The sequence below is a fragment of the Maylandia zebra genome, linkage group LG15 (genome assembly GCF_041146795.1).
Source record: "Maylandia zebra isolate NMK-2024a linkage group LG15, Mzebra_GT3a, whole genome shotgun sequence".
NCBI classification, from domain to species: domain Eukaryota; kingdom Metazoa; phylum Chordata; class Actinopteri; order Cichliformes; family Cichlidae; genus Maylandia; species Maylandia zebra.
In genome coordinates, this window is record NC_135181.1 from 6,917,501 (window position 1) to 6,943,072 (window position 25,572).

General features: G+C 44.1%; 1 protein-coding gene across 1 annotated transcript in view; it reads left to right on the top strand.

Annotated features, from left to right (window-relative positions):
* Positions 1-25,572, top strand: part of nkain2 (sodium/potassium transporting ATPase interacting 2) — a 107,996-nt gene that overhangs the window by 37,523 nt on the left and 44,901 nt on the right. The window contains exons 2-3 of the mRNA XM_024805210.2: positions 21,339-21,476; positions 23,170-23,250. Of these exons, the coding sequence (XP_024660978.1) occupies positions 21,339-21,476; positions 23,170-23,250 (219 nt within the window). The remainder of the gene's footprint in view (positions 1-21,338; positions 21,477-23,169; positions 23,251-25,572) is intronic.

Genomic DNA, 25,572 nt, shown 5'->3' on the forward strand with positions numbered 1-25,572 from the left:
CTAAGCTGCTGTGGGACTGCTATCCAGGCCGGTTTGGAGCCGGAGACGGAGGTACAGCTGGTGCAGCCAATTTCAGTGTCAGCCGGAGGGCCCGGGGAGCCTGTCCGGCCTCATGTTTCGTCTGCTGGAGGTTCAGGAGAACCCAGCCAGCTTCATGCTTCATTTGCTGGAGGTTCAGGAGAACCCAGCCAGCTTCATGCTTCGTCTGCTGGAGGTTCAGGAGAACCCAGCCAGCTTCATGCTTCATCTGCTGGAGGTTCAGGAGAATCCAGCCAGCCTCATGTTTCGTCTGCTGGAGGTTCAGGAGAACCCAGCCAGCCTCATGTTTCGTCTGCTGGAGGTTCAGAAGAATCCAGCCAGCTTCAGGCTTCGTTTGCTGGAGGTTCAGGGGAATCCAGCCAGCTTCATGCTTCGTCTGCTGGAGGTTCAGGAGAATCCAGCCAGCTTCATGCTTCGTCTGCTGAAGGTTCAGGAGAACCACATCAGCCTCGCCATGTCCGGCCTCAAGCCACGTCTGCTGGGGGGCCCGAGGAGCCCGTCCAGCACCACGCCACGTCAGCTGGCGGGCCCGAGGAGCCCGTCCAGCCTCACGCCACGTCAGCTGGCGGGCCCGAGGAGCCCGTCCGGCCTCAAGCCACGTCTGCTGGGGGGCCCGAGGAGCCCTTCCGGCCTCAAGCCACGTCTGCTGGGGGGCCCGAGGAGCCCTTCCGGCCTCACGCCACGTCTGCTGGGGGGCCCGAGGAGCCCTTCCGGCCTCAAGCCACGTCTGCTGGGGGGCCCGAGGAGCCCTTCCGGCACCACGCCACGTCTGCTGGGGGGCCCGAGGAGCCCTTCCGGCCTCACGCCACGTCTGCTGGGGGGCCCGAGGAGCCCTTCCGGCCTCAAGCCACGTCTGCTGGGGGGCCCGAGGAGCCCTTCCGGCCTCAAGCCACGTCTGCTGGGGGGCCCGAGGAGCCCTTCCGGCACCACGCCACGTCTGCTGGGGGGCCCGAGGAGCCCTTCCGGCACCACGCCACGTCTGCTGGGGGGCCCGAGGAGCCCTTCCGGCACCACGCCACGTCAGCTGGCGGGCCCGAGGAGCCCGTCCAGCCTCACGCCACGTCAGCTGGCGGGCCCGAGGAGCCCGTCCAGCCTCACGCCACGTCAGCTGGCGGGCCCGAGGAGCCCGTTCAGCCTCACGCCTCGTCAGCTGGAGGGCCTGAGGAGCCCGTCTGGCCACCTTCTGCTTCACCACCTGTGGCTGCCTCACTGTCACCTGGTTCTGCCTCTGCTACGCCAGGACCAGCTCCAGCCTGTGCTTCATCAGCTGCAGCCTCAGGGCCTTCATCCTCGCCCGGTCCGGCCTCTGCATCAGCTGCTCCTGCTCCACCTGGTCCGGCTTCAGCCTCAGAGTCTTCGTCCTCGTCTGGCCCGGCCTCAGCCTCAGAGTCTTCAGCCTCGCCGGGTCCGGCCTCGTCAGAGTCTTCAGCCTCGCCGGGTCCGGCCTCGTCAGAGTCTTCAGCCTCGCCGGGTCCGGCCTCAGCCTCTGCTTCAGCTACGCCTGGTCCGGCCTCAGCCTCTGCTTCAGCGTCACCTGGTCCTGTGCCCTCCAAGCCTCGGCCGGTACGCCTGACACTTGGGCGCCGCCGCCGCCTTCCGCACGGCCGGCCCCCTGAACGGTTCCCGCCCCGTCGCCTTCCGCACGGCCGGCCCCCTGAACTGTTTCCACGTCACCGCCGTCGAGGTCGGCCCCCTGAACCGTTTCCGTGTCGCCGCCGTTGCCGTCCGCACGGACGGCCCCCTGATCACATGAACTATGACTTTCTGGACCGTCACCCTCCGGGTCGGCCCCCTGAGGAGTCATGAACTGTTCCCTGCGCTCCTGTGATTTTGATGGACGTTTTGTTTTTGTTTGTTTTTTTGGCCTTGTTTCTGGCCCTCCGTCCTGGACCCCCACCGCCCGCCCTTGGTGGGTTGTTTTTGGTTTTGTTTTTCGAGGTTTTAGGGCGTCTGGAATCCGCCCTTAAGGGGGGGGCTCTGTCACAGGCTGGGTCTCCGACCCAGCACTCTGAGTTTTCTTTGTATTTTTTGATATGTTATTAGTTTGTGTTATTTCCTATTTGCCTTTAGTTTAGGCAGTTATTGTTCCTGGGTTTTCTATGTTTTGGGGTTTTCTATTTATTTCATCACGTATTAGGTCTGTTAAGTTGTGTTGTCATTTCCTGTTTTATTCTGACAATGTCATGTGTTCTTTGTTCATTGTATTTAGCTTTCCTCTCCTGGTCCTGTCATTAGGTTTATGTCTGTCAGCTGTTTTCCCCCATGTGTCGCCACTTCCCCTGATCACCTCATGTCTGTATTTAAGCCTTTTGTTTTCTTCATGCCATTGTCAGTTCGTCTGTTTATTCTCACCAGAGTTACAGTTACAGTCACAGTCATAGTCATAGTCTTAGCCTGTTTATTTTCCACCTCGGTCATAGTTATAGTTTTTGGTCTTAGTACCTTTAGTGTTTTGTTTCTTAGTGTTTTGCCAGTTCAGTGTTTTGTTTCTTAGTGTTTTGCCTGTTTGCTTTGGTCTCTTGGTTCATTTCCTGCCGTCATCGCAATAAAGGTTCACTTTTCTGTTAATCATTACTATTCCTCGTCATCATCTGCTTTTGGGTCCTGTTTCCGCACACATCGGCGCACCCCGCCGTGACAGAGAGAGCCACCAGGAGAGAAGATAAAGAAGGAGGGAGAAGGCAATAAGCAGAGAAAGCCAATGCCATTAAGGAGCCAGGAGAGGAAAAGCAGGAGAAGAGAGCCATTTGCACAAAACGTACAACTCTTGACATCAGTTTGAAATTACCACAGCTGCACGATTACCTTCAAGTTCTTCAGTGTATAACCACAAGATATAACAAGGAATTACCCATACTGGTTCCCAAAAACCCCCAGCTAAACTATCATGATATTGGAGCAGTGTATTGGAAATATGATTTCAAATATAACCTCATCGCTTCTACAAGTTTTTTTTTTTTTTTTTTTAAATTTCCCCCAGCTCTGTTGTCTTCCCCCTCTCTTATGTGCTTTTGTCAAAGTCAGTCCAGTTTAGATCAAAGCGGCAGGGCAGATAAAACATATTGAGATAAATCCGAGCATTTCACTCTTTCTGGTCTCCTCTGATAATGTCAGCGTTTCTTTGGTCTGGCCAGATCAGACAGAAAAAAAAGGCAATCTGACAGACAGTTAGAGGAAGAGAAAGCTTTCAAAGGGAGCTGCAGGAAGACAAACAGATGGACAAGGTTTCCATCAAAGGCCTTAAATTCATCACTTAATAAGTATATTAAAAAGGATAGAGCATCAGAAAGAAGGTGACCGGACTGGGAGTTGGGGAAAAGGACGCGGACGGTAAAGAAGTGGAAGATGTGGAGGGAAAGAAAGTGAGATGGTTGGGGAGAAGAGACGGTGGAAAAAGACGGGACAGGTGCATTTATTGAGTTTATGTGTATAATATTAATCATAATCAAATGGTCAATCACGCTAAATGACTGCAAAGAGCTTCGGCTGCAACCTGCAATTATCGCTAATGACACATTCAGCTCAGGATCGGCACACGGCCATCAAACAAGCACACACACACACACACACACACACACACACACACACACACACTGTCATAGGCACTCAGACACACGTGCACTTGTTTTAGGCAGCCTAATGATATCTGATTGATAGTCTAAGAGAGAGGATGTCCCCCCCAGTCGTGTGTGCGCCTGTGTATCCATGCAGTCTGCCTACCTGTGTGTGTGTACTCCGTCTCGCACAGATGTGCCGTGTGCACCCCTCTGATATCGCTGCTATAAATAACCCTCATGCTGTCTATATTTTGGGAATTGGGATCAATTGTGCCTCACAGTTTGAGATTAGAATGGGCTTTTTTTTCTTTTCTTGGCAAGCTGAGCTAATATACATTGTTTTATCTGTGTTATCCTACACTGGGATTTACTGATAATAGGGACAATTTGACTGTTAAAAAAGGAGATGATGATAACAGAAGCAAGACTTTTCAGCCAGACTTTTTTGGATGTTGTTTCCAGGCAAAGAGAGAGAGAAAGAGGGAGAGCAGCACCCAGCTGACAGAAAAACAAAAGAGCAGCGGCAGAAAGAGGCAAAGACGGAGGGGCGGACAGTCACAGGCAGAGAGGGAAGATCTGTTGAAATACCAAACTGATTAGTCGGTGTTTCTGACATTTAAATGCCACGTTTACATAGAGAAATGTTTCCAAGGAATATTAATCACTTTAGTTAATTCACGAGGAGATGTGTACCGGATCCGTGGTGCTCGTGGCAGAAGAGAGGGACAGAGGGAAGGGAGGTGAGGAACGAATTCAGGTGGAGCAATTGCAGAAGTTAATGATATTAGCAGCAATGCTACAAAAATAGAAACCAAGGGGAAGAAGTCACAGAGTAGCTCATGATACGGTAGCGTCTCATTTCATTGCCCGCACTAAGCAAATGCAGCGATTCTGTTTGATACGTTGCATGACTGTGTGCAACTGAAAAGGAATAAGCACCAATGAATAAGTCCTGCACTTTGGTAATTTTGCCCCACCACTGATAGAAACTACTGCAATGTAAGTTTAGTAGTCAGTTGTCTGCTGCACTTCTTACCCATCATATTATTATTGTTATTATTAGAATAAAAGGCCAGCAATAAATAGAGGGGGCTCAGGTGGTGGTGTGGGTGCTCCATTGATCGCAGGGTTAGAATTTGGCCAGTCCTGGAGAGTCCCTGGACAAGAGACTGAACCCCAGTTGCTGGGCAATGCTTGAATGGCTTTGTGGAAGCTCTGGTTCAAAGTTGTAGTTATAAGAAGTCCCACAGTAGAATGCCAGTGCAGGTCTTTTCAGCATTGAGAACTTCATCTTTCAAATCAGTGGTCCCAATGTGGAACAACCCATTGAGTTAAGAGGTGAAATCATGTACTGCAGTCTATCTAAGAAACTTTTATCTTGACTGCTGGGATGAAACAGCTTCCCAGTAAGTGGCTCCGTGGCATCTTGTATGAAGTGAGCGAGAACCTGAATGTATTTCATCACTGAGGTACTTTGTCAGTGCCGCTCTGAGCTGCGAATAAAAAATGACAAAAAGAACAAAACGAGGGAAATCCCCCCTCGTGGTATTTCTGATTATGTTGCAGAAATAGGATTTCAGCACCGTCTATCTATCTGTCTGTTTTTCCAATGACGTTCCATTTTGAGAATGTCAGATGTCCGTGGGATCCAAATTGCAGTTCCAATTTGCTCAGGTGCTGGGGCTTATTACTGCAAATTAGGTGGGAAAATGGATTTTTGCCTGTGGGCTAGTAGTTACTCATCATATTTCCAGGTAGCCTGTCTTGAGCTGTAGTGTGAAGATGTGTGACCATAATAACAGCCTACGAGTGCTCCTCGGCAGCGCAGCTTTCATTAACACACTGCCATCTTGATCCATCTCAGTTGTTCCACATGACACATCAGAGCACTTACAGCGTGTTGCTAACTGGCTAACACTGCTCCCGTCCTCTTTTTCCATCTGCTGACAGCCACGGCAGCCAGATTTATAAAAACTGACATTATGACAGGCCAACAAAAGTGCAAAACAGATGAACCAAATGCATATAATTTGGACAAGAATCTATGAGACGTGACAAGTGTTGGGCCAGTATTTTTAATGTGAGATGCTGGGCAGTCGTGCAGCACACTTTTATTGTGACTGCTGGCCATCTGTGACAGGTAAAAACAGTTTAGTTTATCTAAACTGTGATATTTTAGATACTGCATTCATTCTTTGTGAAATGAAATCCCTCATTAAGCTGCAATAGATTAACAGTAGACTTATATAACCATAGTTGGCTATATAGTTTGAAATACTTACTCGAGTCTGAGTTCACAGTGACGCATGTTTTTGGGAACACTAATCATCGATTACTGGGAGCCCTGGAGCCTGAAACGTACTACCACTAGTTTTTTGGGCAGGTCAGAGCAGTGACATTTAAACTCAGTGTAGAAACTGCCTGAAGTCAGTGGTCTTGAACCTTTGCCAGTGTACTCGGTTTCTTTTGGCTTCTTCTGTGTGCACAGTTTTACCACCCACATTTTAAAAAAATATCTTGTTTCAATAAGGAAAGATAATTTGGAAGAACTCAACATATTTTATTTAAGTACAAAGCTTGAGTAATAAATTATTCGGCGATTAGACTCAGATGAAACTTCGCAGCAGAGCGGAGTCCAATGATGAAGAAATAGGACAGCGCCCCCCAGAGTGCTGATGCTGATGGTGGGGGAGATGAAGCAGTTGGAGATGAGGTGGAGGTTGGGACAAGGATGATCACATGAATGAGCCTGAAAGGGGAGAATGAAAGAGGAGCCCTGAGATTTAAAGCACATGGAATAGGGGCTGATCGGCTTGCAGAACGTGGGCGAGAAAATGACTGATTGCCAGAATAATGGTGAGAGAAATGAGTCTGAAAGCGTGGGAAAGTGGAAGTGATGTAAAGAATAGTCAAGCAGTCCACACATCCAGGTAGATGAGTGACTGCAGGTCTTCCTTGTGCTACAGTTACAATAGGGAAAACAGTGCCTGAAAATTGTGGAACGACCAAAATAATTCCTCTCTCACCAGGTAATCTGTGCCGTTACGTTTGATTGAATACCTTTTGCTGCAACTACTTGTAATCAGTCACCAGAATCATAAAACTTCATTGGGCAACCATTGATTTTTCCTGGTCACAAGGAAGTTGTGGTTGCATTTTGTTGTTGTACACATTATGATGTCCTTTTTGTTTCTTGTAGCCTGTCTTTAATAAAATGAATTGATTAATTTCTAGTCTCTGATCACTAGAAAAGACCTTTAAAAGACTAAAGAGGTGTGCACACAGGAAGAAACCAGAACATGAATGTGGTGGTGAGAGACCATGACCTGATGTGATGACACGTAAAATAACCACAGGGGTTGCTAAGCCAGCAGGTCCTGAGTTGAATTAATATGTGATGTGGTGCAATTGCAGCAGGATCCCCCTGCAACAGTTAATTGAATAAATGGAAGAGGATGGATGGTTCAGTCCAATAGTGCGTATCAATATAAGTCTTGTACACTTCTGACTGACATTTGATGGAGTGTTGTCTGAGAGTCTGAAATGCCTCCTGGAGACCAAACTACCAGCTCTGAGCAAATCACTTCATATATAAAAGTGTAAGAGCCACTAATGTAAACCTGAGCACTTTCTGGCATGGAAAACCAGCGTTCAAACATTCTCTTGGACCTGAAACTTTCTCTTGACTTTCATGAGTGTCATTTCCGGCATCATTCCCAGCCAAGAAAATACGTTGACTTATTGTGTCACTTTTTGATGAAGGTTTGGACTCCTCCTTCAAGCTTTTTCTAGGCTGTTATTTAAATGGTTGATTCGTACACGATCCTGTGAGTGCTGGCCTTTCATCCCACCTTCAGGTGTGACCAAACAGCTCCAGACACTTTTCCAGTGTGGCCAATGACACTCCACTGTATTCATTTCAAAATTTATGCGACACTTAAATCTCTCATGTAACCATGATTATGATCTGTCATCTTGGCTGTCGAAAATATTTTGAATTCATTTAGAAATTCTTGTGATCATTTTTAGAGCTCTGTCTGTAATAAGAGACACACCGAGGCCTTGTAACACCAGTAGATCTCTGAGGTCATTTGATCAAGGTTTTCTGCTTGCCTCCTCACTTCAGGCTCAAAGGAGACTTTGTCTTTGAAGTATCTACCTGTAGACAAACATTGAGGGAATCCTCTCATAGAGCTGCTAAGCCACAAACTTTCTGCCAAAGAGTTCTAGCAGGTAAAAAGGTTCTGAGAAGGAGGGCTTGACCTGGTTCCTTTTTAAAGTTTGATACATTTTTAAGAGAAAAATACACTTTTTGTGATGATTGGCTTACTTTGGCCATTCAAGTTGATATACCTAATCATATAATTTAGGCTTTATTAGAAAACTTGCCCCTCCCTGAGTGCTGGAGGTTTCTTCCCGTTAGAAACGAGATTTTCCTTCCCACTGTCACCGGGTGCTTGCTCATACAGGGTTCTCTGTATTATTGTAGGGTCTTTAGCTTACAATGTTAAAGTCCACAGAGGCCGACTGTTGTGATTGACGCTATATAAATAGAATTGAATTGACAACATTCAAAATTACTAATAAACTAGGAGTCCCACCTACTTGCAGTGTAGCCTCTTCACACGCTGATAGTATTTTTCTTGTCTTTACTGACTAAAATAAATTGTTCTGCTTTCAGTTTCTGTGATACAATGAAGTGTGTCTCAGGCGGAGACGTCGTTATTTTTTGTTGTGTGCGATCAGTCTGCTGATCAAAGGTTGCGACAGACATCAGTGCTGCACTGTTGCATTTTTCCAGCTGCCAGATATCTTCGTGTTGCGATGATCATTTTCATTTCCGGCATTATAGCGTTAATGTGTTGGGTGGGAGATGTGAGCGAATCTCTAATGAGATCGACCACAAACATTATCCCTGCACAGTCTAATCTGTAGCGTTTCATTAACTCACTGTCATTCAGTGTTTGGGGAATAATTTCGCCTCACCTCTTTGTCTTTCCGCCAGTTTCTCCTTTGCTTAAAATCCTAAATCTCTTAAAAGTCCCTACTCCAGCAGCTTTTCACCCGAGAACCTTTTGAATGCTTTCAGAATAACTATAATTTTTGGCAGAATCTGCAAGGGGGTCTGCATCCCAAACTGTGCACCTCGGAGTAGGATGTGTCTTTGTGATTGGACTTCTTAGTGCATTCATGTCATTTACAGAGAAGTCCATTTGCACTTGGAGACACATTACAGTCATAGCCCAAATTTGTTTAACATGGGCCACTGTTCTGCAATATGGGCATAGACAGCATATGAGAGGGAGGGCAAATGAGCATATATTGGATAATCTGACCCGAAAATAGTAATAGAGGTCATAAAGGTCATAAGCCTGGTGCCATTCTCCAATAGGTTTTTATTTTATTTTTATTTTTTTTACAACCAGAGGAATCACCCCCTGCTGGCCACAAAAAAGTATACAAGTTTAACGATTCACCTTCCATGTTGCCTTTATTTTAGACCTGGAAGCTGTGTACATGTTTTATATTGTCTGATTGTATGTAATGTGACTCAACTGTGGAAATATTTTGCCAATGTAATGTCCTAGGCTTGCATGCTCCAGTATTCCACTGTAACTGAAGATTCTCGCATGCTATTTTGGTATACCAAACAGTACATCAGCATTGAAAACAGAATAACAGCAATGGCTTTACCTTTGAAGACAAATTCTAATACAATTTCCATCCATCCATCCATTTTCTTAACCTTCTATCCAACTCACGGTCACAAGTGACTGGAGCTCATCCCAGCCGGGATACACTGGTCGCAGGTCGCGGATTCTAATTAAACTTTTCTACACCTTTTCTCTGAAATATGATCACCAGGAGCTGAAATACACACCCTGCTGTGATTCTTAAGCCTCACCTCTGCATGCAAGCTTCAGATCCACATGACGAAACGCTATGCCAGAACTAAATATGAAGCCATATCTCCTGCTGTAGTTTCATAATCTTATTCACCAGCCTCAAAAGCCCATAAGATCAGGAAAAATAATAGGTGCACCTGAAGGCTCAGCAGTAGCTTAACACAAGTCTCCTAAAAGTTCATCCAACTCATATAAAGGCAACACGTCACCTGTGTGAGTCACAGGTATGTTTTTTCAGTGCCCGTTTCCACTAAAGCGGCATGGCTTATGACTATGGCCATCCTGCAGTGTTAATTCAAGTGGGACTTCCACTTGGAATAGTGCATAGTCCGTGTATGGCTGAGTGACTAAGGATATTATGGCTATTACAGCTATAACTGAACAGCTGTGATGACAATGAGTAGGCCTGAATGGAGGAAATTGGATATTTAATAGAGATTTTCACCTGTGATCATCATTGTCTCTTTCCATCACGGCTCCTTTCCCCTTCCTCTTTCTTTCCTCCTCTTCCACTCTTTTGGTCTCCCTCCCTTTCTTCGGATCACGACATCCTTTCATCTTTTTCCTTCTCCTCTGCTCGCTCCACCTTTCCCCGCTGTCTTTTCTCTCTCTCTCTCTCCGAGCTCTAAGTAGCCACAAATGGTCCCTAATAGCCTCCAATGGAGATGAATTGATCGTTGTGCGAACCGAATCGATGGGAGATTGCTTTTGCTGTACACAGTAGGGCACTGCGCAGGCAGGCGGCCTTAATTAAGTTAACAGTAAAACCACGAATGCTTCTGAGGTTTATTGCAAAAATAAGTTTCGGGTGATTAGAGAAACAGAAAAGGAAAGTTGTGTAAAGAAAAAAAGGACGTATTTGTTTCACCGTGTTTGTGATTTGCTTGGATGTTGCTACTCGGTCGTGATGCTCCCTGCGTGACTCATATATGATGTTTCTGGGCATTTTCTCACATTTTTTCTCTCCCTGTTTATTTTTCTCTCTGCTCCATCCCTGCTGCTTTCCATACTGCCTCTTCTCTCTGCCAGCTCGTTCTCCAGCTTCTTCTTGTTGTCTCACCACAGCCCATCTGACCTGATCTCCTCCCCTTCATCCCTCTCTGCTTTCCTTCCCTCGCTGTCGTTCCTAATGGGATGAGCGGCAGAATTTGATCAGCAGTTTTTTAAAGGTCACACAACCAAGCGAAAACTGTCAGCCAAAGAGCCGAGGGAGCAAGTAGGTGAGGGTGGAGGAGTCTAGCAGGCGGGACAGGAAGGAAAAACTTCACGAGGAGATAGAGGACAAAGAGGGAGACGGTGGAGAGAATATGGGAAGCGAGCACGGAAGTGGGAGGTAGTGAGGTAATGGGGGGGAAAAGAGGGAGGGGGCAGATGAGGTAATTTGCAGTTTTGTGACATAACAGATCTGTTAACAGATGAATACATATTAAATATGCAGGAGAGATGAAGGAAGGAAGAAGGCTGGGAGATGATGATGAGAAAAGGAAAAGGATGGGAGGAAATGAGGAGATGAGAGCAAGGAAAGGGAGGTCGGGAAAGGAAAGACGGTGAGGAAGGAGGAATGGAGATATTTTCATTTCTCTCACCCAGTGCCACTCATCTCTTTGCTCAGTAACAGTGGGATCCTAATCACCTCTCCATCTCCTCATGTTCTCTCATCAGATCCCTCTCTCCATCCTTCACTGTCTCATTCTCTCTCTTTCTCTTCGTCTTGTGTTTAAGATAAAAGACACTCGTCGCTCGGCAGTGTCTCATAATAGTCACGCAGTGCAGATGTCCTCCTGTCGGCAGCGAGGCTCATTCTTTGATTTCCATCTATCATTCATCATCAAATAGACCCAACTCTTTCCACCTCACCGAAGACCCTTTCCTGCTCTGCCTCTCTGCTGTCCCTTTCATCAGCTTCATATTTCTTTCTGCTGCTAATCTATTCCTGAAGTATTTCGGTGCGTCTTTGCCCTCACTGCATCTGCATCACTGTGTTGCGTGTGTGTACGAGTGTGTGTGCGCACGTGTGTGGCAGAAACAATTTGCAGCACAAATGAACTGCAGAAGACAGCAGAGGGGTGGAAACCTTCCTCTGTCCACACTGGCTTTGTTGAGGTTAAAAGGGTCAGCAGTTTCATGTTTCACTGTGTGCACATAGCGGGGACCCCCACAGTCGCAGTATGCATATGACATCATCAGGAGTGGGTCTGTTTTCCGAGGAGGCTGAGGAAGTGTGGCATCTTTGCACAGCTGCAGCATCGATAAGTTGCTGACAACACGTCACTATCCTCCACCAGCACTCCCAGAGGAATGCGCACAGCATCGTCAAGAACCACAACCATGCGGCACACACACTTTTCCTGCTGTTGCGTGTTTCGTTGTCCACCTCCATGAGGCATGACAAATAATGGGAAAGGCAAAGCTTTTACCAATTTATTAACCAAAGAGAAGCAAAAACATATTTGACTTCACGAAGTGTGTTAGTCAGTAGTTGGATGGCTGAATGTTAAGTGGGTGGTGTTGCATAGTGTAAAAACTAAAGCAACAAGCCTAAAGTCAACTGAACTCATAGCATAGCGGGAGAGTGAGAACAAAGCCGAATAAGCTGTGTTTTAACCTAAATATGATCGATAAGGCTGAACTAGTTAAATATTTGAAGATGGAAACTACGTTGATGGCATCATTAGCTCCACAATTTGTTGGACACAGACACAACCTTTGTAGACTTGCCTCTGTACACCACCACAGTAGAGTTTAAATCAGTTAGTCAATACGTGATTGAAGTGCAGATTTTCAGCTTTAATTCAAGGGGTGTTACAAAACCTGTGCATTTATTGCTCAGGCATTACAGCCATTTTTATACACATTCCCCTGCTATGAGCTGTGTTGGAATACATCTTTGTTGGAGATAAATTTATGAATATCAGGAGCGGGACCACGTCTCAAAACACGCCCCTTCCGAGTCTTATGACCCCCCCAGTTCTACAAGCTGTTTGTTCTCATTTATGTGCCTCACCCTCCCTCCCCTTTTCAATCCTTTCACTTCTTCGCTTCTATTTAGTACATGGGGATCTGCCAGGCCCGGGAGCCGCTACCAGTCCCCTTCGAGGCCTGCCCCAAACGACAGCTCATTTCTTGCTTAAGCCATTCGCCTTTATCTACTAAAAATGCTTCCAAACCTAAAATGAGGACGTGGGTAGATATTTTAGCAGATATGCTTCGCTTATGTCACCTTACTTCATGGGTTTTTTCAGTCCGTCTCCAGTTTGCCAGGCTTAGTTTACCAAACAGATAGTTAAGTTAATTCATTAAAAAAGTAACTAAAGAAAAGAAATGGAAGACAATTTGAATAGAATGTTATGGTCACAACAGAGATAAACAATTCAACAAAAGGCATATTTACTTCTACTAGATATGTCGGCAACCAGTACTATTGACCTATGCTGATCTATGTCAGCATTTGTAACAGCCGATAAATTAAAAATTAAAAAGGAAAAAAATGAATTGTGAGAAACTTCTTTTAGCCATGTTGCAAATGTTGACGTTGCCATCGTTTGTCCAACAAAGGGCACTCTACATGTCCCTATTTACAACACCCGTGTTTGGAACGCCAGAAACACGAAAACCAGCAGGTAGTCGGGCAGAGCGTAAATGAGCGAATAATAGTAAATATTAGGGAAATGTGTTTATGTGTCATGTGTCTGAAAGAATATTCAATTTTCAAATCACGAAATAATGGTATCTGTCTTAAAAATCCTATGTCTGTCAGACTCTGACAGACTCTGTCAGAAGCACTATTAGTACAAAGCATTGGGATTTTATTCATTCATTTATTTATTTTTAGCTTAACACTTAGTGAGTGCATGGAATTAGTCCAGTACAATAACCTCTGTTTATACATGTAAAAGAGTGGGCACCATTCAGTTTTGCTCAGTTGTTCAGCTGATATTTGTTCATCATCATTCATTAGCAGCAGTACGATGCGTTCGGCAACACCACACAGTTTTCTGGACTTTACCCAGACTTCCCAGCAGCTCTCGACCTATGAACCTTTATTGCAGAAACCTTGCTTTGCATTCTGTGCGTCTCCAGAGACCAGGCGGCTGGCAGTATTCCTGCTTTTTTTTACACAATCAATCATTAGTTTTCCCAACCAAATGTCACATTTTTTTAAACATTCAATTGCATAATCAAGTTAAGAACAGCCGCTGCCAACCGTTCTACAGATTTGCTGTGACTGTCAAATGTTGCACCTATCTGCCCGTAGTGTTAATCACATCAGCCACAAATAACCTGCCTACAAAAACAACAATAAAAATCCACACGTTTATTGTTTCTGACACTTTAAATATGCACAGTTAACACTGGCCTGGAGTAACCTGGATACATGGATAGTGTTGTAGGTTGTGTATCTTTACTCACCACTAAAACCTAAATGTTCGAAACGCTATGATGGTTTTGCACCCCAGTGTGTGTGTGTGTGTGTAACTGACAGAGTTTCATTAACGGCGCTAATCAACGACAGGAGAGTAAATTAGCCGGCAACAGAGGTCACAGTGTCGTTTGTGGAAAACTGCTGTCGATGCCACCTTTCACCTCCTGCAGCTTGGTAACAAATAAAAATCACGTTTTTTGCAAAGCTTCAAATCATTGTTTGAGACAAGCAGGTGATTGGTCTTTGTTACTTTGGCAGTTAGATTACTTTCCCTTTAAACGCAGCCCAGAATCTATTTTATTTTTTCTCAGGAATTTGGCCTCTCTCCACGTAAATGGATAGCAGGGGAGTGATAGATTCACTGTAGCTCTACTTAGACTCCGTCTGCATTTGGGAAGCTGATGCCAGGAAGAGCACACGCATCAGTCTATGCTAACAAAACAGTAGGTGGAATAAACATTCTTGGTCCCTGAGGGAATTTGTGCTGGCATTAGATAGATTGACAGAAGGCTGAATATAAAGTTGTTTTCTGTGTTTTGTGAACCATTGTTAAACAGAGAAATGGAGTACCCACTTTATTTTCCACGCATTCATAGATGCAAGCATTGGCTCTCCAGAGCTCCAAGTATTCTTATGTGCTAGACCAGAACATATCGAGAGTAATTTGCTGTGTCCACCTGCAGATTTACAGTACATACACTCAACAAAAATATAAACGCAACACCTTTGTTACTGCTCCCATTCCCCATGGGATGGACGTAGAGACCTAAAATTCATTCCAGATACACAATATAACCATCCCTCCCAAACAGTGGTCACAAATCAGTCCAAATGTGTGGTAGTGGGCACATCTGCTATATTGAGATAATCCATCCCACCTCACAGGTGTGCCACATCAGGATGCTGATCTGACATCATGAGTAGTGCACAGGTGTACCTCAGACTGCCCACAACAAAAGGCCACCCTGGAATGTGCAGTTTTTTGCGCTATTGGGGGTCTGGGGACCCAGAACCGGTCAGTATCGGGTGTGACCACCATTTGCCTCATGCAGTGCAACACATCGTCGCATGGAGTCTATCAGATTGTCAATTGTGGCCTGTGGAATGTTGGTCCACTCCACTTCAATGGCTGTGCGAGGTTGTTGGATATTCGTGGGAACTGGTACACGCTGTCGTATACGCCGGTCAAGCACATCCCGAACATGCTCAATGGGTGACATGTCCGGTGAGTATGCTGGCCATGCAAGAACTGGGACATTCTCAGCTGCCATCTGCCCTGAACAATGTGAACCATGATTCATCCGTGAAGCGCACACCTCTCCAACGTGCCAGACGCCATCGAATGTGAGCATTTGCCCACACAAGTCTGTTACGGCGACGAGCTGGAGTCAGGTCAAGACCCCGATGAGGACGACGGGCATGCAGTTGAGCGTCCCTGAGACGGTTTCTGACAGTTTGTGCAGAAATTGTTTGGTTGTGCAAACCAATTGTTCCAGCAGCTGTCTGGGTGGCTGGTCTCAGACGATCTTGGAGGTGAACCTGCTGGATGTGGAGGTCCTGGGCTGGTGTGGTTACACGAGGTCTGCGGTTGTGAGGCCGGTTGGATCTGCTGCCATATTCTCTGAAACGCCTGTGGAGACGGCTTATGGTTGAGAAATGAACATTCAATGCACGGGCGACAGATCTGGTTGACATTCCTGCTGTCAGCATGCCAATTGCACGCTCCCTCATTGCTTGTGGCATCTGTGGCATTTTGCTGTGAGACAAAACTGCACATTCCAGGGTGGCCTTTTGTTGTGGGCAGTCTGAGGTACACCTGTGCACTACTCATGATGTCAGATCAGCATCCTGATGTGGCACACCTGTGAGGTGGGATGGATTATCTCAATATAGCAGATGTGCCCACTACCACACATTTGGACTGATTTGTGACCACTGTTTGGGAGGGATGGTTATATTGTGTATCTGGAATGAATTTTAGGTCTCTACGTCCATCCCATGGGGAATGGGAGCAGTAACAAAGGTGTTGCGTTTATATTTTTGTTGAGTGTATGTACAGCATTTAAAATAACCCTAGTGTGCATGCATACCTGGCCTAAGCATTGGCTCTGAAATGTCCAAATCTGTCAGCAGCATCAAAGCGAGCTGCATCTAATCCCAAAGGACCCGGCTAGCCAGCTTGGAGCTCCACCTGCACACCACTGAAGCTTTCATCAGCTGCACGTATCACAAAACTGCCATATCTGCTTACATGCAGGCCATAAACTGCTGCTGGGAACGAGGCTCCTATGCACAGCTCTTCATCTCCCTTCCCCCAGAGTTAAAGTTGTTGAAAAGCAGAAGAAACTCAAACTGTTTCTTCTGTCATACGATTCATGAAAAAGGATGCAGGCGTTAAGATAAGATAAGATAAGATAAGATAGAACTTTATTAATCCCTCGGGTGGGTTCCTCTGGGAAATTCGATTTCCAAAAAAGCACAGCACCGACAGAAGTTACAGAGTTATACATACACACATATATATAAATACAGAGACAATATAAATAAAATATACGAAGGGGATAAATAGAATAAATAGGAATAAAAATAAAAATACAAGTGAATTGCACATTTCAAGTATTGAGTCTATTGCACCGTTGACTATTTACAAAAGTATTGCACAAAAGGTATTGCACAGTGAGGTGAAGAGGCACTACAGCTTAGTTGTTCCCTCCTTTGTCCTCCTGTTTCCCCTCCCTCTCCCCTCCAGAGAGGAGTTAAACAGTCTGATGGCGTGTGGGACAAAGGAGTTTTTAAGTCTGTTAGTTCTTGTCTTTGGGAGAAGCAACCTGTCACTGAACAGACTCTTCTGGTTGTTAATGGCCGTGTGCAGAGGATGCCTGGCATTGTCCATAATGTCCATCAGTTTCTTTAATGTCCTTTTCTCTGCCACTGTCACCAGAGTGTCCAGCTTCATGCCGACCACAGAGCTAGCCCTCCTGATCAGTTTCTCCAGCCTGGATGAGTCCTTCTTTGCTGTGCTGCTCCCCCAGCACACCACAGCATAGAAAAGTACTCCAGCAACCACCGACTGGTAAAACATCCTCAGGAGCTTCCTGCAGATGTTAAAAGACCTCAGCCTCCTGAGGAAGTACAGTCGGCTTTGGGCTTTTTTATACAGGTACTCTGTGTTGCATGACCAGTCCAGTTTATTGTCCACCCACAGCCCGAGGTACTTGTACTTGTTGACCACCTCCACCTCCTCCCCCTCTATCTGAACCGGCAGTGGACCTGCTCTAGACCTCCCGAAGTCCACAACCAGTTCCTTAGTCTTTGAGGTGTTGAGGTGGGTAGGAGGGTAGGGAGGTGAGGGGGGGTGCTTACATGTCTCCTTTCTGTTAGGAGAATTGAAGAAGTGAAATACAAAGGATGATCTACTGGGGCACCTGATGTTAGTTGTTTTGCAGCTGAGACATGTAATGAGAGTTTCACATGAAAAGACGAGTGCAGTGCACGAACAGATGGTCTGAATTTGAATATTCCTTTCATTGGTTCCTATATGAACCCAGGTTAGAGCAATAAACCCCGACAACTGTTTTTTTAAGTGACTGACAGTTAAACTATAGAAATTCTTTACTTCATTTCTCAGATTTTCTCCACTGGATACTCCTTTCTGTGACTTCTCTTGCTTGTGTGAGTGCGTGTGTGTGTGTGTGTCTCTGTCTGTGTGTCTGTGTGTGTGTGTCTGTGTCTCTGTGTGTGTGTGTCTGTGTGTGTCCCAGCTGGAGTGAAGACTGTTTATATTATTGGTGATGAAAGAGGGGCCCCAAGAGGCCTCTATAATAGGCTGGGAGGCCTCTGACTTTTTATAATGGTCTGTATGGTTGTGTGTGCCTGCTTGTGAGAGAGACACAATTGTACCACTATATAATTGTCAATGGGAGGACACACTTTTACATAATACAGATACACAAAGAAAGAGAGAGAGAGAGTCTATCCAAACATAAAGGCACTCACACAGAGAAGCACAGTCTCTCTCTCTCTCTATCTCACTCACACACACACACACACACACACACACACACACACACACACACACACACACACACACACACACACATTGTTGAGCCATCTGAGCCCAGTGTGTCCAATAACAGCAGGTGCTGTCAAGTGCAAGCACAGCAGACCTGCCCTGACACAGAAACCCACACATGGATGGATGCACATATGTCAGCACGCCGCACACTCATTCATACACCTTCCTTTTCCGTGTAGCTCTCACATTCAGTAACTCATTTTTAAAACGACGGTCTGATTGGTGAAGTTTATGCACTGTTACGGTTGTAGTCATGACAGCGTGCCTGGTACTGTTGGGATGTTCCCATCTGTGCAGGACTTCCTCCAGTGCCCATCAGCCCTACTTTATGTTAAATATTGAGCGTAAACTTTGGGATTTTAAAAAAAAGTGTATTAAATATGATTTTATTTATATAGAGATATAAAATAACAATGACCAGTGACCAGCCTTCTGCTACAGTTTTACAAATATAGAATCAGCTTGAAAGAGTCAAAAGAACTTTGATGCTTTAATGTTTAGTTGAAATTTGATTACTTGTGTTTACCAATTAGGTTAGTCCTCACGCCTAGAGACAAGTTGGCGACCACCTGGTGACCAATGAGGTTGCTAGGAAAAAATGAGGATTTGGTCATTGTTATTGTAAGTTATTGCTTAAAGCTGCATTTACACAGGCCTATCAGTCAGTAACCCCTGGCAACCACGGAAAAAACAACTGGTTGGCGAGCATTTATGGGAGGATGGTGGCAGATGCTAGGTTGATGTTGTACCAAAAAACTCCCCAACTACTTGCTAAATTTGAAAGAAACTGCAAAAAGTTTCTTCAAAGTAAAACTTGCACCTTTTGGAACACAATTGAATCACAACTTTTACTTTCAAGGCAAACATTTTTACGTTTCCCAGTAGTGTTGCTCTTTTTCAGCTTTTCAAAAGTACAAGTGACTGAGATGATCTGAGAATGACCAAAGTATATTTCAAAAGAGGCTTTTGGTGCAGCCAAAAATGTACCACAATGGGTTCATAGCCTCATGCTAGCGCTAGAACATTAACACCGAACAAACAAACAACCATGGTTACACAATCATTTGTATTTTTAATGCTTATATTAAATATTCTGTATCAGATACCTTTCAGCTGCTTTGTTATTCACATGGATTACCACAGACAGCAGGTCTACATGTTTCATTTGGCAGATTTCTTTTTACAGCGCATGCCCTGTTTGATGCAACCCCAAAGAGATTGGTGTCACGTCTGGGGATCTTTCGCTTGCTAGGCAAATGCGTAAACCACTACACTACACCTTTAGTTGATGTACGAACATGTAATATTTTCATAATGGGTTTTTGTCCAAGAACACCCAGGCTTCGCTGCTGGTGTGATCCCAGCTCAACACGGTCTCTAGCTTTGTCTGTAGTGCTGCCGTATGGCTTACCTTTAGGGCACTCTGAACTCAGCCGTCCAGAAATTTGCCTGCATGTGTGTGAGAAGAGATCAGGTGTAAACAAAGTTCATTTTAAACTCAACGACACACCCATAATGATTCGGGACAGTATTTTGCAGGGTTGCAATGCTATCTTGACAAAATCTGTGCAGACAGACCACCTTTGTGTTACCTCCTGCTACAGTATTCATTTAAATGAGAGACACTCACAGACAGGCAGCCTCACAAGCTGAAAACAATACCAGCTACACAGTCATGGCTGGTAATGAAGCCCTTGATTTGATATGTAAGTCGATGATGTGTAATCTCTTCTAGCTGAGAGCGTAGAACAGTAAATATCAGTCTCATTTGCACTAAATGAAGCTAATAATGGCATCCTTAGCTTTCATGTTATATTTTTTTCCTATTTCTTTTTAGTGCACACCTTTCCTTTGTCTCATGCTCTCTCTTTGTTCCCCCCTCACCATCTCCCTGTCCCTGTCTTTGTCTGTGTGCGTTAATATATTTAGCAGTGCCATATCATACGCTGTGCTAACTTCATTAACTATCTCAGCGTGAGCCTACAGTGACTGAATGATAATAACCCTCACCCCCCAGACTCACTGGCTCTACCACACACACACACACACACACACACACACACACACACACACACACACACACACACACACACACACACAGCCCTGAGAGCTTAACAGTAATGCATGTATAACTGATTACAGTTTACTTCATTATGACAAAGCATTTTATATTTGTTATTATGATAAATGACCTCTCTAACCCTATCAGACCCATCAGTGAGTTCATCATTAAGAGTCCCAAATAAATCTGTGTAAAGAAGACAGAACAATCAGCTGATTGAAGAAAGGGGGTGAATTAAAAAAACAAAAAAACAGCCACCGTTAGTTCAAATATTACGTCAGAGTTAGGCTGCGATTCATCTGCAAAATTGTTTTCTGCATTTAACAAAGAACCACAGCAAATCCTTACATTTGAGGGAGTTAGCCATGATTAATGACTAATGATTAATTTTCTGTTGGTCGACCAGTTGTTTGAGGTTTCACAGCATGTCTGCAATAATTAGGAAAAACGGTGCCGATCTCTATGCCAAGCTGTCCTTTTGAAAGCTTTAAACGGGTTTCTCCCAGTGTGGCACAGACGTTCACTTTGGACTCAGAGGTGAACTGATTAGATTTTTGTGGTCAGAGGTCAAAAGACCAAGGTCCCAGTAATCTCATGTCCGTTGCTGTCTCGTGAAAGTGATATTTCAGGAGCAGCTGCAAGGGATTTAATTACATCTGGCACAAATGTTGACTTGGACTCAAGAATGAACGGATCTGAACGTGGCAGTCAAGGGGCAAGCTCACTGTGGGCTTATGAAACATGTTTTTGGAAGTTTTTCAAGGATAATGACACAATTTTCTCTCAAATGTCCAGACGGGTGAAAACACTAAGTCGGATCATTTAGATCCAGAAGGGCATCATCTTCAATGTGACATCATAACATTGTGTAAAAACACTTATTCTGCAACACCATTACTTAGGAACAAAGGTCATGACCATATGGTCAGAAGACTGATTGATGAAACTACAAACTGTGGTGATTAATAGGTCCTGCTGGGGTTCAAGATGCTTGTAAAGCATCTGTGTTTTAGAATTTGTGGCTTTCTGTGGGTGAAGGATCACTAGTGTCGTGTCTACAGTGCATTTCCCAAACATAAATACACTTAATACCTTTTTTTTATTGAAAAGCCATCGTGGTTGGTAGAGGTGTACCATACTGCAAAGCTGTAACTAGAGTTTTATGTCATTTCTGTCACTGTTGGTAGTTTTACCTTTAACAGTCAAATGTTTTACAGAAAACATGCCTTTGTTTTCTTGCGTCTAATCTCACTCCTTTGCTTCTTTTTTCTATCAGGTCAGTGTGCTGGAGCGCCAGGTGATAGATTTCCTGGGATACCAGTGGGCTCCCATCCTGACCAACTTCCTGCACATCATTGTTGTCATCCTGGGCCTTTTTGGCACCATTCAGTTCAGGCCGAGATATGTCACTGGGGTGAGTTTTGCACTCAAAACAAGCATTTTACGTATACTCTGCTCTCTCTCTTTTTAAAGCTTTATAACTTATATAAGTAGTATGTTTGATGTTTTCACAACCTTTCATTAAAAAAAAGTTCAGGACAGTGAAAACTTCATTCATACCTGGAGGATGCACTATGAAATCCACTTGAATGGATAACAGAGAAAATTTAAACAGTTTGCATTAATAATTAATAAAAACGCATCTGCTGGTGGATGCAAGATTGATGGAAGACCATGTACTGTATTTATTTTATATACCGATGAGCCACTACATTAAAATTGACAGTTTGAGTGAATAACTCTGATTATCTCATCACAATGTAAAGTGTTGCTGGGAAATCTGGTTCCAGGCATTCATGTTCATGTTATTTTGACACGTGCATTTCGCACATTTACTATAGAATTGCTGAAGAAAAAAAGAATCAAGGTGCTGCAGTGCCCTAGTACGAGTTAACCTGATTGAAATGCTGTGGCAGAAATTTAAGCGAGGAGTGCATAGACGAATGCTCGCAAACCTCAAGGCACTCGAGCAATGTTGTAAAGAAGAGTGGTCCAAAATTTCCCTCACAACAGTGTGAGAGACTGATGAAGTCATACATAAAACAATTACTTCAACTTATTGCTGCTAAAGGTGCTTCTACAAGCTAGAATTATGGAGTGTAATTAGTTTTTCACAGGACTGCACAGTGAACACTTTGTTTTCCATGTGACTGTACCGCCGTGTTGCAGACGTGTTTTTAAGGGATTTAAAATACAATTTGATTATTAAAGAGTTTGAATAATGGTTTTAAACAGACATTAAATACATAAAATCTATTTGTATGGACCAATTTTAACCTCATTTTTCTGGCTTTCAGACTACTCCTGGGTTTTCTCCTGTTTAATTGAATAGCAAATCAAAAACCTGGAACATTGCTAGCAAAACTTTTTTTTTAAAACAAAGAACCCAAGGACCTAAGGCATTATCAGAGCCTGCACACTCCCAAGATCCCAGTCTAATCAAGCTTCTGTGGGATGTGCAGACAGAAGCCAAATGTAAAGCAGCTCCACCCAGTCTATACCAGAATCCTGGTGCCATCAGACTCCAGAGGTCCCATGTTCACGCTCTAATAGGTTAGAGGTGGTGATGTGGCTGATCGGTATATATATATATATATATATATATATATATATGTGTGTGTGTGTGTAAAAAGATGGTGTGAACAGAGTGGGAGTAGGAAGAACTTTTGAGGAGGAATTAGCAGATTAGTGCAAAGCTCCCCTTCACATTGCCACATTGTATTAATCCAATCAGAAGACCTTCAAGTAGACACACAAGGTTTAGTAAGAAGATTCAGTTAATGAAAGAGACTGAAAGTTGTATCAAAGCTTGTAAAATCATTCTCGCTTTCTTATAACTTGCACAAACACATACACACAACACCCCTATCCATTTTCTCTTCCTGTCTGGTTTGATTCAGGTGATCTGTTGTACTATTTGCCGTTGTTTCTGTTTCTTTGCATCTCAACGACATCAAAAGTGAAGCCGCCCTCTGTCTTTCTCTCCGTCTCACCCAGTCCCAATGCAAGACACGAAGATGCATTTTAAATTCTCTAACAAAGGCTTGTCAAGTCTTGTCGGCATCTCACTTTCCTCTCTGCGTATCTCTCTGCCTGTTTCTCCGCAGTATGCAGCCTGGCTCGTAGTCTGGATGACCTGGAACGTTTTCATCATCTGTTTTTACCTGGAGGTTGGAGACCTGTCCAGAGTAAGAACATTTTTCTTTGTCAAGTCTTAATGTGCCAGCGTTAACACAAAAAAAGGCCCAAACTAGCAATGCATTGATTCTCTAAACAAGTTCAAGTTGCCTGCAAGTTTAATACATATTGTGTTATACACACAGGTTAGACACAGTGACTTGAGCCACACTGTTCATTTGGGTAACGTGTTCTCAAACTTGTTTACTTGTTCACAAAGTTTGAACGCAGTCCCATGAAAATGTATTAAGCCAAAATCCCTCAACCTGAAGGAGAAAGGGTTGACCTTTCTCCTTCAGGTTAACTGAAATTCAGCACTGTACTGCTGTCCCGGGTCTCAGCAGAGACGATCACCACCAGGACCTCGGTCAAACTTCCGCCTCTGATGAAGCACCTCTCAACCATCACGTAGAGGGGAGGGAGCACCATTGCAAAATATGGATATAAATCTGATAACACACATTCAAGTGGTGTAGGGAACTTAATTATTATTATTATTTATTTTATTTTATTTTTTGCATTTAGATATGGCTTTGTTTACTCCCAGCATGCTATATGAGTCACACAAATATTAAGAAAAGAATTAACTCACTAAATAAGCTGATTATTTGTGAGGGTTTAATCAACTTTAAAACCGTCTGCCATTACATGTACGTTGGTTCCCCTTGTGTCACCAAGCTAGTTGTAATTCTTCTGGGGATGTCCTGCAGTCTCTGGCACCCTTTGGGTCTTGTGAAATATGGATTTTGGCCTCTGCGGATCGGGCTTGTTCCAGTGCATTTTGTAGATGCTTGGTTGACTGATTGATCGATTGGGGTCTGGCAAGGCTGGATGGTTTGTTATGTTTCTTGAGCTGTTGCTGAGCTTTTTCTGTGGCCAGGATATATCGTCCCGCTAGGGGAAGGCAGCGGCCATTGGGGAGCACTGCTATATGGAGTGTTGGGGTACTTTGAGTGCAACAGTGGTGAGATTGGTGGTATGTGCCAAAGCAAAATGTGCATGAATGTCCAGACCAAAGATTTCTTAGTGGAACATTGCATTGTAGTGAAATTATTTCCTTTCAGCCGTCATTGGTTTGATTTTAAAATCACTATGTTGCTATTATCCACTAATAAATATTAGAGATGACTGGAGGGTTTTCAAATTCTTTTTGATGTGTTTTTCAAAAGTTAGCCTTATCTAAACTCCAAATTTGTTGATTTAAATGTATTTTATCAGATTCGATGATTTATTAAGGCTAATCAGTGCTTCCATAAACAGAAGAAATCAGTTGATGTGAGTGCTGATTATTGCTGATTACACACTCGGGTGTGTGGCTGTTGAAAAAAAAAAATTGCCTCACTTCTCTGTAATTTACTTATTTTATTGGACAGTTTCACAACATGCTTGCTATCAGTTTAATATCTGACACAGGACTGCGGTTACAGCCGCCTCATACCATCCGTCTTAATCTGTTCTAATCTACATCTTATTGGTTTTTCCATCAGTCATCCATCAATCAATTAATGATATTTGGGAGTACAATTTCTTTTATATCTGGTACTTGTTGCATATACTCATATCGTTTCTGCTCTTCCCACACAAGCACACAGTCTACACTCTCAGCCTTTTTTACAAATTTTTACACATTTCAATTTTGAGTTGAAAGTTGTCTAAAATCCGCCTTCTGTTCAGAAATCCAAATAGCAGGGCGATAAATTTTATTCACCGCATTCGACAGTGGGTCAGTGGCTGATTGGTATATACCTCTCAATATCCCCATGGCCTAGTTGTAACAGAAACCACTGAAACTGAGAGAACAGGGGACTACTGTTTGGGTTTCGTTTTTATCACACGGGAAAAACGAGCAAGTCTGTCATTTTAAACGGATAGAGTGGAAGGTAGAAACATGCGGAAATGGCACAGCAAAATAAATAGTGTGGATCACTTTTCTTTGGGTTAAAATTATTAGTCTGTGTTCTGTAAGATAAAGTCATTTAAAAGGCTTCAGCTCTCCTGACCAAAATCAACACATCTGGTTTCTAATGAGGGCAAAGCAGCCAGTTAATTAGCAATACCGTCATCAATTACCCGCTGACCAATCGTACAGAAGCACACACAAACCAGATGCTAAACAGCTTTGCTTTTATGACCAGAACAGTTTGCACGTGCCTCAAGGACACATCCTCCTTGACCCAGTTACCGCAGCAGAGAAAACCACAAAGTCCCGCTTCTCCTCCGATCGGCTCCACCAGCTGTTATACAGTGTGAGATATAAATCCATCACCAACCGTTCTGAGGCTTAATTTCTGACCTGAGGGCTATTATTATTCTGGTCCACATGTAAAACAAGT